The sequence below is a fragment of the Abrus precatorius genome, unplaced genomic scaffold, assembly GCF_003935025.1.
Source record: "Abrus precatorius isolate BTA unplaced genomic scaffold, Abrus_2018 Scaffold2, whole genome shotgun sequence".
Taxonomy (NCBI): domain Eukaryota; kingdom Viridiplantae; phylum Streptophyta; class Magnoliopsida; order Fabales; family Fabaceae; genus Abrus; species Abrus precatorius.
The window spans coordinates 28,850,422-28,867,783 of record NW_020874362.1 but is presented as its reverse complement, the minus strand read 5'-3'; the positions used below and the strand labels follow the sequence as shown (position 1 = coordinate 28,867,783).

At 29.9% G+C, this 17,362-nt stretch overlaps 1 protein-coding gene and 1 non-coding gene across 9 annotated transcripts; one reads left to right on the top strand and one right to left on the bottom strand.

Moving 5' to 3' along the window:
• Window positions 1–622: 622 nt before the first annotated feature.
• LOC113858840 (probable NOT transcription complex subunit VIP2) lies at window positions 623–8,170 on the bottom strand. 8 transcript variants are annotated; one of them, XM_027491610.1, is made up of 15 exons: window positions 8,009–8,136; window positions 6,858–6,973; window positions 5,895–6,003; window positions 5,642–5,820; window positions 5,453–5,501; window positions 5,129–5,338; window positions 3,579–3,788; window positions 3,400–3,495; window positions 2,798–2,886; window positions 2,503–2,685; window positions 1,915–2,337; window positions 1,773–1,825; window positions 1,644–1,685; window positions 1,241–1,385; window positions 769–1,117 (listed from the first exon to the last, which is right to left on the bottom strand). In XM_027491610.1, the coding sequence occupies exons 2-15, from the start codon at window positions 6,873–6,875 to the stop codon at window positions 1,058–1,060; spliced, it is 1,866 nt and encodes a 621-aa protein (XP_027347411.1). In that variant the 5' UTR covers window positions 6,876–6,973; window positions 8,009–8,136; the 3' UTR covers window positions 769–1,057. The 8 variants fall into 8 exon arrangements, 7 of the variants coding, with proteins under 7 accessions (XP_027347409.1, XP_027347411.1, XP_027347414.1 ...); XM_027491608.1 differs by having other exon boundaries at window positions 623–1,117; window positions 5,129–5,501; window positions 8,009–8,169; XR_003503452.1 differs by having other exon boundaries at window positions 817–1,117; window positions 1,241–1,403; window positions 5,129–5,501; window positions 8,009–8,170.
• Window positions 5,895–5,975, top strand: LOC113860459. Its single transcript, XR_003503911.1, has one exon. It is a non-coding gene; the product is annotated as a small nucleolar RNA snoR35 (small nucleolar RNA).
• Window positions 8,171–17,362: the final 9,192 nt, after the last annotated feature.

The following is a 17,362-nucleotide window of genomic DNA, read 5'->3' as shown; positions in this document are numbered from 1 at the left end:
TCGTTCTCGTTGTTAACCAAATGATTCTGTCATAAGGCGTTTATTTAAGGTTTCAAATTCCATTGGTTGATTACTATTTTCCTGATATAGTTTAATACTCGGGTCTAATCTTCATACAGATTGCAATGGCCACGAATGCATTCGGGAACCGCTTCACAATTACCGATCCTTGAAATCCATTATTCGGCATAGTAACATGTTATTAAAGCTTAAACATAATCAAATAATCCGGGTAACCATCCCACAGCGAGTATAATACTACCTTACGTAAAATGCACAAATATAATAAACTTCCAAGTTGTTTTCGATGAAGGGAGAGAGCGAGGCATGATTACAGATGTTTAGAAAAATATTTATTAGGTTACTGAAAGAATTGATTATTTTCTGAACAAATTTGTTCTCGAACACACGATCAAGCAGTCCTAATTGACATTTTACAATCAGACTAATAATAAAATTAAATACATCTTCAATGTTATATATTGATTAAAAAACCAATAAAAAAATATAATTATGTAAAAACTTGAATTAATTTAAATAAACATATACAAAAAGCTAAAAAAAATATTTAAAAAATTATATTATAACAATCCATACTTATAAATCTATATTGAAAAATAATAGTAAAAGATTACCAATTAAATGGGTTTTAGCCACCATCTTTTATCCAATTTTGATCAATTAGACCAGATTTGATAATATATGACCGACTCCCAGTCAAGCCAGTCAATACAACATTTTACCTACAGATTCAGACTAATTATTTCAGAAAGAGGAGAATAAACTCCGAGTCACTATTCCAATTTCGATTCAGGTGTTTTACTGCGTGTATTTTAGCTAGTGGGCAGATAAACTTGTCAGCCAGCTACGTTATCCTAACACCTATGTACGTAATTATTGTTCGTATTAGGGCAAGAGGAAGAAAAAATATACTAGCTTGGATCACTAAATCAACAAGATTGCAAGAAACGCCAAATTGAATACTAATGCTGCAAAATGACTTCCTGAGGATTTAAATCCATAATCGAAACTTTACAATAAAGGTTTTGTTTCCTCCTCAATGTTGAGGCAGATGCGGTCTCTTTTCCAACATTTCGTAATGAAGAACAATATTATCCTGCAAGGAGGTTGTAAATTAGAGGCTAAAAACAGAACATTGCTTGGGGAAAGAAATAATATCATGTGAGCAGGAGGAAAAGAGTTGAAGAACACCACTACAAAACTATATACGAAAACAAACCTTGTGAACGATTTCAAAAAGGTTTGGGTCGAAAGAGTGATAAGATCCTCTCTCGTATGTGTTTGTTTTAACCAGTGGCTCTAAGTTGGGAACTCTTATATACCACATACGATGTTCTTTGTGATAAAACCAACCTCTGTTGTAACTGAGAAATAACCATTACCTGGTTAGAAATTAGTTAATTGGGGAAAAAAATTTAAGATAATTGCAATTTAGAAATTCCTGTCAAAATATTTTAAATTTACGAATACTGAAACTGGATAAGTGGTTAATGTGTTAATCATGCATTACTTAATTAACCACTCATCAAATTGATTGTTCCCAAATTGTAAAAATCCCAAAATAAATAAACCCAAACCATTCAAAAAATAAAAAGAAACGACAAAAAAGGACACGTGCATACAGCTCATTTGCGGCGTATAATTGTGCTTCATCTTTGGGCATGCTGCAAAAAAGATGATTTTTTAATATTTAATTATAATATTAAGCAAGTCAATAAAAAAGCACATAATATTTCAGATTTTAAAGGCACCTGTAAAATATGTAAAACAGTGTTTCCACTGAAAACTTTGAAAAGTAACCTTGCTGCATCATGCAACAATAAACAGTTAGTCCAAAGCAAAGGTTTGGAAATAAGGAAATGAAATTGTAGAAAATAATAAAATAAATCTCACATGTAGAGCAGGTGGCTGTTTGGCATAATAACATTGCGGCACATTAAATTCTGGATCACCCTTAGCTGGTTCTTCTGACCACGGGGACCCAAAGGTCTTGTGAAGATTTTCTGATGAATTCAAATTTAACCCTAATGTAGTAAGATCAATTCCAAGAGCAAGAGATGTCAGGTCAGGATCACTCATCCTGATCACACTTAACAAGCCAAGCAAACCAAATGGATCAGGTGTAGATTGCGCAGTTTGAATAGACTTCATGCCCTGATCCCTAAAAGATTGATTTACAGCTGACATTTGAAGGCGAAACTGGGACTGGTTCTGGTGCTGTTGATATTGCTGGATAAGCTGGTCGTATGAACCCATACCAGAAACTGTATTTGGAGAATTTAAAGGTCTTAATCCAATTCCAGGAGGTCCACTGGTCTAAACCAAAATCCAGAAGTGATTAGAATGTCAGGACTACTGCTTCAGTGGGAAACACATAATTTCAGTTTAAGCAGGCACTTCAACTTGAAAGACAAGCTAACTAAGAGAGAGACTTATACATTCAAAAACAAGTTTCCCATTCACAAGTACAAACTTGCACACCTGTGAATGATAGGTTGAATGTGAAGATGGAAAAATATCTGATCCATGTAAATGGAGAAGATCCTGGTTGTTAACAGATGAAAAAGAAACATTGCCACTACTGACTGAAGGTGCATGCTGCTGCTGTTGTGCGCGATGTGATGAATATGTACCCCCTAAGCTAAAACCAGCTGACCTCCCCATCTGCAGATAGAAGGGATGGAAGTTTAGGAAAACATTTTTTTTTATCCATCAATTTTGTATAAATGGATGTGTATATATATGAGTTCTTAATCTTTTATAACATGTAACTCACAGAGAAATGCTGAGATTGCATCATTGGCACAGCATTGTCATGAAGTTGTTCTTTCTGGTGCATATCCATAGCATAATCTGCATTACCACCTGCACAGGTAATATGATAAGCAACAAATATTGAAGTAAATTGAGAACTTGAGCAGAATTCAGTAAATAAACACAGATAACCAAAAATAATTAGAAAATCACTAAGTTGTCATTTCCACCAAAGCAATGTAAGATTCATCAGCACAAACCTAGGAAGTGATTAATTATTTTGCATAATTTAGAGAAGCACCCTCACAAAATATTAACAGATGGTACAGATGCTTATGAACTTGGCACAGAGAGCAGTGGTGCATATACCTATCAAAACTAAACAAAAGATGTGGGAATAAAGCCAAGCACTGAAAATAAACATGCATACAGATCCAAAAGACCTCCCTAAATAGATATTGCAAGTGTCATAGTACAACTCATCTCTCAGAATACACCTCTTTAACCCCCATAACAGAAGGAAATTATATAACTATGTAGTAGTACTAGAGCAGCCAAAATTGCTGACAAGAAATGCATAGTAACAAATTAGGTCATATATCTTGGTCAAACAACATACTACACCTTTGAATCCTGGTAAAGCTGGGAAATCTTCATTTTGAATGCTGAACTCTTGGTTTTGTTGAACAATGGGACTAAGACCCTGTTTCCGTAAAGATCCTGAAATTTTTTGTTTATATCATTCTATATTGAATAAGGTGAACAAATATATCAAGCACAAAACATAATTTTTCTTGGCATACCTAATTGTCCTTGAGGCCCTCCAGCAGAACTAGGTCGACTTGTCAGTTGAGGGAAGTCATTGAGGTCAAAAGGTGAGTTGTCGTTGGAATTTACATCATTCAACATCCCCATAGAGTTCAAGTTACTTACTGCTTGAACATGGCTTTGAGAAAGTGGACCTCCAGCACTAGGATAAGAATTTCCTAGCATTGAAATTACCTGTGGAGATCCTGGAGCAAGATGATGATATCACAACCAACTCTATTAAAGAGAAAAAAATTTACATATTCAACATGCATCAAACGTACAAATGATTTTATCATGGATCTCATATAAATCTGAAACAAGCAGAGCAGTAGTTTTTAAATACTTGTTCAATCACATCTTTCCACCAAAGTAACAACATACAAACATCACATCAAGAAACATTCTTTTATATCATTAAACAAAAATATTGTAGCAATGCCTAAGATAATAAATTTCCCACAACAAATGTAAACAATTGCAGACTTGCTGCTTTTGTTGAGGACAACAGTGACCAGTTTTGTTAGGATGCTCAACATAGCAGAATGATGTGGTCCAGAGGGTCCTACAAACCACCACCACCACCCCAAGTGTCTTCAACATGAATATACTTTCGCCAAACACATGAAAATAGTGGCCAAAGTGAAAATGGCTGGCAAATGGCAATACTCTCCGGAACTCCCATTACCCCTGTTTCGGCCATTGGGCTTCTTACTTTATGAGTTCAGTTCTGCGTTTCAAATGATATACAGATATCATTTACAGAAAAATAGCCCAAAATGTTCACAATCTTGCCATTCATATCAATACGGAGAACTACACCCAAAAATTATAGGTTTTTTGGCCTTGATAACACTATCCATCATTTCCCCATGGCAGTTTTGGCATTTGCTACCAAATACAAATGATGACAACTAATACAATGTGATCCACTTCTCAAAAAATAAAAAATAAGATTTCACAATCACTATGGCGAGGGAGAATAGAATTGCTTCGATTAAGGTAAATTTCATATGCAAATATTCCATATAACAAACAGGAGGAAGAAAAGCTGGATAAAGCACTATTTTATTTTTACAACATCTTTAATAGAAGAGAAATAAACAAAAATACATGTTCATAGCATGAAGGAACACGCATCTCCTATCATAAAACGTGAGAAATAGACAATTAGACAGACAGAAATAACAAGTAATTCCCACAACTAGGACCATGACTGCAGAAATCAAATTATGTTGACCCATCCCTGCAGCAACTTGTAAGTGACTAACTTCTAAAAAACACCCAAACCACTCATTAACTGATGCAAGGAAAGTGCAGTAAAACAGCGTCCAAGATATTGAGCTAGTAGGACGAGAAAAGGTTATCCTTAAAAAGGAGTTTTATATGTAAAGGAATAATTACAACAAAGTTTGGAATAAATATATAAATCTTTTTATAAGAAATTGAAACTAACTATGAAGAATAACTTCTCTGCAATCAGAAACCCTCGGAAGAAAAATTACTTTCACACCATTAATGCACTAGTGACTATAAAAACACATACCTTGTGGAAGTACACCACTCATCAATCGATTCTGTCCTTGCATACCCAAACCAGCAGATCCACTGTTTGCACCCAAATTCAGACGAGAAGCAAGACCAGGCACAGACAATCCTCCACCAGTCCTTCCAATATTCCCCCCTCCAACCATATTTCCCACAGAACTTGTGATTCGACCACCTGCATTTCCCAAAATTGGGGATACTCCCAATCCTGGAACAGCATTTCGGTTACCAACTGCAGCAGATGTAGGAAGAATCCCAGGAATAGAACCACCAACTCCATTTGTGCTACTACTAAATCCAGGGTTTCCCACAACACTTATACCTCCTCTATTGGTGACTCCTGAATGTCCATGGGAGCTTCCATGAGATAGCTGCAAAGATAATTGAGACAGATGAAAAGCTGGTAAATAACATAGCAGCAAAAATAAAATGACAAGAGGTGAAAATATGCTCAAAATTTCAGCTATTACCATCCAAGTGTCTAAAATCAAAAGCACGACACAAGAAATACCTGAGACAAAGCAACGGGGATATTGTTGGATGCAAATCTTCCACTAGAAAGGCTTCCAGTGGGTTGTTGAACACCCCCTGATGGAACACTATTTATAGTTGAGTTTCTTGATGTGAGCGTACCGGGCATATTGGGAACATTAAAGCTCCCATGAATATTGTGCAATCCTTGAATAGCTCCTGCAGAAGGAACTGAGCAATTATACAACTACATGGAAAGATAAAATGAAGTAAATCCAGCAAAAGCTCCCCACCAGTGTGATGAAAAATTGGGGAGGCTGCACCAGACTGACCAGAAAATGATGAGGCAAAAGACCGTCCAGCACCATCTGGAAGATTCGAAGCAGATCCATTCAGAGAAGACTGCAAGGAAAACTCTTTGATTTAAATTTGAGATGAACATGATAAAAAGAATAAAATCTAGAAGTGGGAATCAATGTCTTATGACAGCATGTAATTTTCTAACCATGCATAGAGGCAATTGCTAGTAGTCAAAAACATTAAAAAATAAATAAATAAATAAATAAATAAAAAAAGCTATCAAAAAATATTAAAGATTAAATGAAAAAATAAGACCAAATATATTTTTAGTATTTGAGAATTCCTCCTGGCACTCACTCCCTGAACATCCTACTATTCTGCTGCAACCAAATAACCTAGTCTTTGAGTAGATGTCATTGTCCCCTTGGATAGTTCATCACATATCTCAAAGCTCTAAAATCTCCTTGGTCAAAATTTTGGTTAAACATTTTAAATACCAGTATACACTCAATGCATAAAGCACATGAATATTATAACAAATGGCATGTTGAGGTGTGGGGATAGATTGTAAGTTGTAACCCATGTACTCCCCTTAAAAAACTCAAAGCGTCATGTAACCACACATGTATACAGCGCATCACATACCAATCAGAGCAACAATTAGAAATGTTGAGGAGTTTAACATGAATGAAATGACATTATGAAGCTGAAATTTGTAACTCAAAATTGAGAACAGAATCATATAAATCCCAACATAACCCATCAACTTCAATCTAGCAAGAGAAAAGTCAAAGCTCTTGAAGAAAATAAATCAAAATACTACATTACAGCAATTTGGTATACTTGACCATGCCAAAGTGGAGAAGGAAATATCAAACATTGAAAATAGTTTTGAAAGGATGAAAAGTAAATCAAGGATAGGGAAGGGGGGAGCTTTTCAAGACTTAAGGGAATACATTAAGTAACCCTGACATCGCATGAATTTCAAAAGGTGAAGCCAAAAACCATTCCTTGCTGAAAACAGTCCTCCTTTAACAATCTGAAAAGCGTCTCCTTGCAACCAAATAACAACCTAAATAGGATAACATGGCATAAAAGACATTAGACATGATGCAATACAGTAACTTGTAAGCATCGAATAATACAACAAACTAAACCAAACTAACATGAGAGTCATTAAGGGTCTACCAGTTAGTGCCCATTTGGTTTAAAGTTTAGTACAGTTCATTTTGAATTATTGAATGCGATTGACGTGGTGCCTAAACTAATCTTAACCACGTTTTTTTTATTGGAACGTGTGAGAATTGATCTTGTAACTTATATACAAACAGGGCCTCAATACTTTGTGACTAAACATGCTACTCTATACAACCAGCTCACGTCTCCATAAGATTAAAAACATCACACAACTTCAAGACAAACAAACAAGAGAGATGCACTAGCCCCATCACAATAATCCCAATTCCTGCAACCACATTAACCGCACGGCACAATTCTTCGTTCACAGAGAAACCGTGATTCCAGCCACAACTTAAAACCATGGCAAAGATAACCGACATATATTTTAACTCCCTTCTTGTGAATGAAAAAAATTAACGAATTATGACAACCTTAAAGCTGTAGTAAGGATGTGCAAACCCTAAACTAATTTCAAGTTTATTTCATTTGTTCATGTTGATACCAAAGCGGAAAAAATTTGCGATGCAGAAACCATTGCAAAACAAATTGCCAACATACAACAGCATACTGATAAATCGAGAGCAACAAATTATAAACACTTAAACACGTTAAATTTTCAATTGCGTACTACTCAATCCAATTCTTCAACCTCGCAAGGAAACAGTACATAACAAATTGCATTAAAAAATTACACCACACTACCATTTGCAACAGAGTTTCACTTCGCCTAATCAAATTAGAATTAAAAAATACACCTAAATTGGAAGCTTAAGAAGTTGAATAAAAGCATATAAAGTTACGAGAGACGAAACAGTGACGCACAACGAGGATCTAAACAAAGGAAATGATGAAGTAGCGAACACAGTAGATCGAAGTAGGGATGAGTCAGAATCAACTCGGCGTCGAAGCGAATAGGAAGAGAGAGTACCTGAGAAGCAGATCAGAGCTAACGTTCTGAGTCAAAGAGCGAGTTCGAGTGCCCTAAATCGGAACCAGAAAACGAAAGCGAAAGCTAGAGAGAGAGAAAGTGAAGCTTCGGTTTGGGTTGGGTTTGAGTCGACAAGACAAGGTTTATTAATTCCTGGAGTTAAATGAAATAATGTGCATGAGGCTCCAAATACCCACCCCCTTGGGCCTAACTTTCAAAATAGTTTTTCAGTTATGAGTATTTTTTGTGGTACATGAGGATACATCTTATTTTAAATAATAATATTGATTTACAAGATTACTTTTTTTCTGTACAGATTGGAAAATTTGAGTCGTTTTGCAAAGAGAGAGATACCTGGATGATAATCCACGGCGACACTACTTTATGGAATTTACCGCAAAGTCATTTATATTATTTCAATAAAATTAATAAAAATGTTAAAATATAAAAAATATGAAACTTTTGACAAAATTACAAAAATATTTTTTTTAAATTGCCATTTGAGGATTTTTGGCTGAAGACTATTATGACAACTTTTAATATACTTTTTAAATATTTAATTATTTTCTTAAAAATTGTCAATAGCAATTTTTTTCTTTTTTATTTTTTTAAAAAAATTATCACTGTCAACTTTTGAAATTTTTTTCTATCTCTAAATTTCCGTACCTACACTAAAATGATTTTTAAATTCTATATTTTTATAATTTCATAAAAAATTCTATATTTTTTATTTTTAAAAAATCATATTTAAAAAAAAGTCTTTTCTTTTACTAGAGAAATAAACGCTAATTTTAAAATATGTACTGCAAACTTATAATATTTTGTTAAATATTTGTAAATAATTAATTTTATTTGAATCCTATTCTAAAATAATAAAGTAAAAATTTAAAATGAAAAATTAAGATAATAATTGGATTTTATAAGAAGTTAAGACAGTGAATAAAATTAATTTAAAACTCAAAAATTTAAAAATAAAATAAAAATAAATAGATATTTCAGAATTTTAGATAAGTGAGTTAACAGATAAAAACAAACCTAAAAAAGTTAAAATAATTAAGAATACCAGTAGATTTTTTAAAAGAAGAGTAATAATCAAAAAATAAAAAATTATGACGATATTAGGACCTTTATTTAAAAAAATAAAAAGAATTTTAAATAAAGTTTAAGGTTTATAAAGTATTAAACAATAAAAGTATATAAAGTAGTGTTTTCTATATCTATTTACACTTTTTGATTGTAACATTGGTCTTGTTTTGTCTGTTGATGTTGATTTTATTTTATACTCTCACTCTATTTTCTTCTTTTTTCCAAAAACGTAATTATAAAATTTTATTAAATAATATATTAAATAATATTCTTTCTATCTTATTGCTCCTTTGAGTGTATGTTTTCTTGCATAGTATTTATATTTTTTTCACACTTTTATTTTTATTCATTGTTTGATCTTTTTTCTAATCACAATAAAATATAAAAAGTACTTTTTTAATAATTTTAAAAGGAAAATAAAGCTCTTAAAAAACAAAAAAAAAACTCATTATGATTAAACCAAAAATTTAATCTTATGTTAAATTTTTAAAAAATCAAAATAATAAATTTCTAGTTACTTTTTATTCCTTTTTGTTCTTCCCTTATTTTTTGCAAGCAAGAAAATCTAATATTGGGATCAATCCTAACAAATCAAAGAATAATTTTTTTTGTTTTTTTTCTAAACAAAAAATCTAATTTTATGATAAGTTATAAAAACAAATAATAAATTTTTTTAGTTACTTTTTTACTCTTTTTTGTTTTTTATCCTTGTTAACCAATGAAAATAAAATAAAATATTGTGATGAGTCATAAAATTATTTACCTTTATACTATTATACTATTGTCATTGTTGTTATTACAATATGAATTTGTTTGTAAAAAAAAATTTATGCATGAAGGAAGTAATAAAAATTCTTAAAAATTGGAAAATGTATATTAAAAAATTAAACCCATGTAGCCGTTAAGTGATGTTGATAAAATAGTAGATCATTCTTTCATGTCATGTAGATCGTAAGAATTTAATAAGTATTCATGTATTAACTTGAATTCTCTCTGAAAGCGAATTTATACCTAATAATAAAAAATAATAAAAGTCTAAAATTATTTTTTTTCTAAATAATTTTGAATTCATGCAACAATGAAGTGACATTGATAAAGTAATAGATCTCTTTAATGTTCTTTGGAGGGGTGAGCATAAATTGATAATTCAGTTCCACTTGTTCATACTAATTTTTATTTTTTTTACAAAATTAACCAATTTGCCTTAGATTTCGGTTGAAGAAAATCATAAATTTGATTCTATATGGGTTTATTTGGTCGGAGTTGAATGAAGATTACTGATTTATAGATAACCGAACTTGACCGATCAATTATTTCTCTTTCTATTTTACCTTTTTATAATCTAATCTAACATTTGAGACAATGTTATACAAAGCCATAGAAGACCAAAGCGAACAAGCTTCAAACAGATCAAAGTGAATAAGCTCCGCACAGACCAAAGTGAACAAGCTCCAGATCTATTCATTTGATCTTCTAATAGTGATACACAATTGGAGCTTTAAAAAACTTTTCGATTTCAACTCAATGATTCATATATAGACTACAATACCATATAAGGTAATTGAACTATTGCATCATCCAGCTCTGGAAAAGTGAATACTACACGAAGTCAGTCACTCACCTAACCCGATACCTTTAACTTGATATATCTGTCGCCCGCCACTCAACTAGCTCATGTGAATTTTCAGACGAAAGTGATTAAAATTATTAAGAAATTATATTGTTTCATTTTCATGTTTCTAACACCAATCCACCCATACCCGATCGCTACCCGGCCCTAATTATAAGTGTTTATTGGATACTTATGTGTTAACTTAAATTTTCTTGTAAGAGTAAATTTATTACTAAAATAAGAGAAAGGATTTTTTAAATAAGAACTCCTTTCATCATTCAAACTATATTATCTGTAAAAAAAATGTTCCTTTTTAAATTTAAAATACAAGACTAAAGAAAAATTTCTCTTTTCAAATAATATTAATATTTTGAAAATTAAAAAATATTTCATAAGTGAAAAATCACCTTTGTTACACATTATGCAAATTTTAAATAATCAAGCATTTGAAAATATCAAAAATTAATTTATTTAGAACAAGAAAAAAAATTAAAACTTATTCAAATTCAAATTTTTTCCCCCAACTCTTACTTCAAAAGACATTTTTTATACATTTTTTTATCTAATTTTCAATTTAAAAAGACTAATACTAATTTCAAAATTTTTTCCTTTCTAAAAAATAAAAATGAAATTGTTTTTTTCTTAATTTTATTGGAAAAAAAGTATTAAAAATATTTTTTAATTTATTTCTCTTATCCAAAAACAAAAAAAAAATTATAAATAATTCATTGCTTTAATTCAAATAAAAATACTTTCTTTCTAAAATTATGTTTCTTTATTTCAAAAATATCAAAACTAAAACTTCTTTTAAATTATAAAATATAGAACTAAAACTAAAAAGATAATAACAAGTTTTGAAATAGCAAAAAATAAGAATTATTTTCTTTTATAATTAAATAAATATTTCTAAAGTTAAAATAATTTTTATGTAATTATTTAGAAGATAATTGTTTTATTTAATGGACATTGTATAATAATATCTTTTTTATGTGTACACGGCTCCTAAATCCAAATTAGTTTTAAAGATTATTTCTTAATTATTTTTTTTCAAATTTTTTTTTGATAATCTTTGGTAATAACTCGTTATTATTAAATTTTTCTTAAACTGATTGCAACATATTTTTTTATCATCTCTTTTTTTTTACGCAGTTAGTCGTCCTATCATAATTTCAATTGCAACAGGATTCTAAGTTTTAATACAAATATTATTAATTAATTTTAGCTAAATTATATATATTTTTTCAAACCACAAGTATTTTCCACTAAAAGTAATTATATTTTAGCTAGAGAGGACCCGGTAGCACAGCTTTTCCTCCAAATATTTAGTACAATTGCATTCGATAAGAATCAAAGTTGAGATTGCGAATTAAGCCGGAACAATCCTTACTAGTGGTCAAGATATTGAACTTTGGCTTAATTATATTTTTTAAACCCCATGAAAGTAACACTTTTTTAAATTAGTTTCTAAAAAATGTTTGGAGTTTAGTTTATAACATTTTAAACCTATTAATATTTTGTTAAGTGATAGGCTATATCACAGAAATTCAACTTACTACTCTCGCTTCATTATTATTTTTAATTTTTACTATTTAAAAGTCAATAATTGAAAAAAAAACAACTTAACAAAATATTCATATTATTTTAAAAATTAATAACTAATATAAAAGCTCCTCAACGTCTTCAACCTCCTTAATTCCCTTTTGGTTCTTCTCCATTGGTGTCGACGACACAATGGTTGTAGACAGTGTTGGCACTATCGCAGCTACCACCAACAAAAGCCTTCCATCGTGTGGGAGAATGGCAATAGTCAGGGAGAAAGGTCTTAGAGTGCCTAACAACTAAGAAGTTGATGATATTGGTCTTCATTTCTAATATTGCTTTCTTTAAATCTCTAGCTACCACCTTCATATGCGAGACCTGTATGCATCCCAACAAATGGTAGCAAGGCAAATTTATGCAACTCTTAACGCAACCTTCCCCGATAGCAGTGTCACAATTTGAAGGTGTGGCCAATTTTGAAGGGAAAATGACAATAGTGTTAAGGATTAGCACATAAAATGTGAAATGAGATGAGACACCAAATATTGTTAGATAAGGAATGAATTTTATCTTCTTAACATTTTAAGAATTAAATTTTAACAAAAAAAAAATTATCGTAAAATATATGATATTTATAAGAACAAATCATATTTTTAAGTATAAGAACTATTTTATTATAATGAAACATGTCTATTAATTTACATGCACTTCAAGAATCACAAAAGTGAAACTTAAGACACAACCTAAGTCACAAAATATTCAATAATAAACCCTAGTATGCAATAACTATCTAGTAAGAAATTATATTGGTCATAGACCAAGAAAAATATTTTTATATAGCTCAAGAGAAAAACAAAAATAAAAAAAAAATTGTTTGATTTACACCTAATATATAGAAAGGAGGAGAAGGAAAGAGTTTTAGTCAAATGATTGAATAATTTTAAAGATTGCATTGGAAAAAAAAAGGCTATAAAAAAGAAAAGACATTCAAAGAAATGTCAGAGATCTCTAAATAAATTTAAATGAATATGAAGAAAAATAAATGGGTGTATAATCAATTTTTTTTTTAATTCTAGTCACTAGAATTGACTTTATATAATGCCAAATTATACGTGTTTTAGTAAATGTTGCCATATCAAAATAAACCTTACTACCACTATTTTATCTAATGCTAATAGGGTTTGAACTAGCTCTCTAAAATTAAGAACAAATAAACATTAAAAAAGTAGTAATTTTCTGTCACTATTACCACATGTTATTAGTATTTTTTTTTCACGTTAACTATTAAAAGTATGCTTAATCCACTTTATATCATATTTATTTATATTTGAGAGTCGTATTTTTAGAAAGAAAAAAAAGAGAGAAAGAGAATACTTATATTATGGTTATTTTTCTTTAAAAATTTTAAAATGAGAATGAGAGGATTTATAAATTCTCCACAACTCTTATAATTTTATGTTTTTAAGTTCTCTTAATTTAAGAGTTTTATATTAACCTTTCTTCCTTCTTCTTTATCCTTCAATTTTTTTTTTCTCTTTCCTTTTAAACTTTCAAACAAACTCTTGAGGGATTGTTTAAAAAAATAAAAAAAGATAATTTTTTTACTTTAAATAAATATATTTAAAATTAATATTTTAAAAATAAAAATATATAAATTAATATATTAGCATAAACTTAATATATTAATTATATATTCATTATCATTTATAATATATAATTTTCTTAATTAAAAATTAAAAAATATATTCTCTCTTCTTCTCTAAAAACTCTTTTCCATCCCTTAAAAGAATGAAAGAAAATCCCCATTTCAAATTGAATGTTTTCTTTAAAAAAAATTGAAGGTTGTGAGAGTAAATTTCAGAAGAAAACGTCGTGTTGCATTATTCATTAAAATTAGCATGAAGAAATGGGTCAGGTTTGGTCTCAACAACTGTTGGTTTGTGTCTTTTTCATTGAATGTAAGGCTAGGAATATTTATAGCATGTGGGGACCAAAAGAGAGCATTTGCCAATAGTCATATTTGTTTATTGCAATTTTATAGCATTTGTTAATAATTATTGTGCACTGTGTGAATTGTGTACGTACGAATCTTACATTGATAACACGTCATAGGATTTTGTTTCTAAAATATTTTGCTCTCGAGCATGCGGACGAGGGATATAGATACTGTCTATAACATAGACATTAACATATTGCCTTATTTTGAGGTAATGCCAATAGTAAAGAAAATTGGATATAAAATTATTACGATGCTGAAACATTACTTAAAGGGTCGTTAATGACGGTGAACGACTTAATATATTTGAATTAGTGGATTTAATGAAAAAGGATAATTAGGATGAACAATTGACTTTCATATATGAAATTGATGATAATGACCTTCTTGAGATATTAAACATATCGTACTAATATAAGTCTTACACTTAGAAGATAAGCATGAGTTAATTTTATATATACGATTTTGGAGAACTGGTTATCAAAAGAAAATTAAGAGAAACTAAAAAATTTATAAACCAAACTCAAAATAGTATTCAAAAGAAACTTCTTCTTCTAGACATTAAAGAAAATAAGAAAGATTTAAAAGTTTTGGCAAGAGCTTGAATTTTTCATCATATGCATATCATTAGTCTTGTGGTCTTTTTTTGCTATATCTTGAGTTGATTATAATTTGTTCTATATAAGTCTGTTGTTTAGAATCTAAATGGGTAGCAGTGAGAGCTGTGTGTACGTTGGTAAGCCTAGAGGGTGTTTCCAGTAGTAAGTCCTGAGCGCAGACAGTAAAACCGTTGGTAAGCCTTGGTGTTCCTGTAGCCTATAGGATTCAAGATGGCAAACTTATTAAGAACAATGAGTAATTTAGTTTTGAGTAGAAACAGAGAGATAATTACAAGAGTAGTGAGAGCAGAAGATGAAAATTTTTTCTCTTCGCCAATAATCTCATCTTCTTCAACAACACCATAACAAATTACCATAGATGATATAGAAAAATCTTTATATGATTAGTCAATACTTATAGTTAAAGAAAAGGATGTATATAAAGATAGATCTGTCTAGTCTTTTAGAAATAATCATGAGCAGATCCACAAAATAGAATATTCCTATCCTAGAACAAAATTAAATAGTGCAATTCAACTTTTAGAAGATCAACTTATACAAAATCATAGACAAAAAAAGTTTTAAATTTATCCATATAGGATTAATTCAATTAGCAGTTAAACCAAACTTCAAGATAAGAGTAGATCTTCCTATACTTGTATTGTTAAGAGATATGAAACTACATAATAAGAATGATTCAATAATAGCAGCTATAGAAAGCAACCTACATGATGGGCCAGTTTTCTTTAACTATTATCATAATATATTCATGTCTTTAGATAATGAAAAAACATCCAAAGCTATAAAAATATTTACAAAAATAAAAGAACACATTGTAGATGACTCATTTGATCCATTCCATGTGATTGATAGAGTCTATTACAAAATTACTAAAATCCCTTATGGATTTAAAGCAAATAGACAAATCAATAGGGATGAAACTGTAGTAATACAAGCTAATTTAAATAGAAGCTTAGTACAAGTACCTAAAAGATTAAGACATGATCAATTAACAATACCAGAAGAATGGATTTTCGAAGAACCCTCTTCTATTAAACAAGAACATACAGAAATAAGAGATGTAATAGAAGAACCAGATAGGTTTAGACTTAGAATGAACAGGTCCAGATCAATTCGTATAGGACAACCATCAACTATTAGAGAACCATCAAGACACTCTATTAGTGGATCCACAGTAGATATAGATTTAACTAAAATAGATAACATAATCAGACCAGAAATTTCTATTTCAGTCTATGAACAAAACTTAAAAATAAATTATAGTCCCACACCTTCTCAAGTTTTAAATACAATAGAACGAATTGGTTCTTTTAGCATAGATAAAAAATGGATTAAAAAGGATATAGATGGAAAACATAATAAAGATAGAAAAGATTGGTTACTAAAAACATTCAATCAACAACAAAGGATAGAAAATAGAGAAAAATTTTACAATTACTTGGAAGAAATACAGATAAATACTTATTTTTTCCCTTGGATGGAAAAATATTATATTAAAAACAATATAAACTACCCATTTAATAAAGAAATAAATCCTTTACAGAAGTTCAAAAAAATATGGAAAATCACCATAGAAAAAATAATAGAAGCCGAATACCCTCCTTTAGAACAAATAAAAATACAAGTAGAAAATGAAGAAGTAGAAGCAAGCTCTTATAAAAAGACTAATGAAAATAGTGAACCAATAAATAAATAAGATACATCAACAGTTAAATTATTCTAATACAATAATAAATTTAATGACTAATCAGCTAAACAGGATAGAAAATAATAAAGAAAATTCTAGTAGTAGTAATAATATAAAAAAATTACATTATTTGGATAAGCCAATATACCCTATTACTACTATGTCAGCTCAAGCTATGAAAGAATTAGGAAAAAAATCTGGGCTTGAATTAGACATAGAAGAAATAAAAACAAAAATAGCTAAACTAAATTTAGATAAACAAACAATAAATACTTTAGAAATTAATAAAATTTATGAATATCCAAAAATAAAACATTGTTACAATAGACCTACACTACCAAATGTTGCTTTAGAAAATAGACCACACTTTGTACAAAATTCTTATGGAGGCAATGACATTGTAGAATGGAATATTGATGGTGCCTCTGAACAACAAATTTTTGATATTACACAACAAATGGCCATGGCAGCTACTGCCTATAAAATGAAAAATGCCTCTGATAGAGTAACAGCTGAAGCCATTGTACAAGGCTTTATAGGACAACTCAGAGGATGGTGGGATAATTATGTAACTCCTGCAGATAGAGAATTTATATTAGGACATGTTAAACAAGAAAATAATGAACAAGACGCTGTCGTAACACTTATTTATACAATATTATTACATTTTACAGGAGATCCTATAGTATTTAGAGAAAGAGTAAGAGAACAATTATATAAGCTTAAATGTCCAACTATGACTGATTATCATTGGTATAGGAACATGTTTATGTCAAAAGTAATGATGTTAGAAGACGCTAATGAACCATATTGG

What these genes read in the sequence shown, in the direction of transcription:
- LOC113858840 (XM_027491608.1), bottom strand. An exon ending in TCCCCGTTGCTTTGTCTCAG is followed by an intron (nt 5,502 to 5,641) that starts GTATTTCTTGTG and finishes TTATCTTTGCAG; the next exon opens with CTATCTCATGGAAGCTCCCA. An exon ending in CTGTTTTACATATTTTACAG is followed by an intron (nt 1,686 to 1,772) that starts GTGCCTTTAAAA and finishes TCTTTTTTGCAG; the next exon opens with CATGCCCAAAGATGAAGCAC.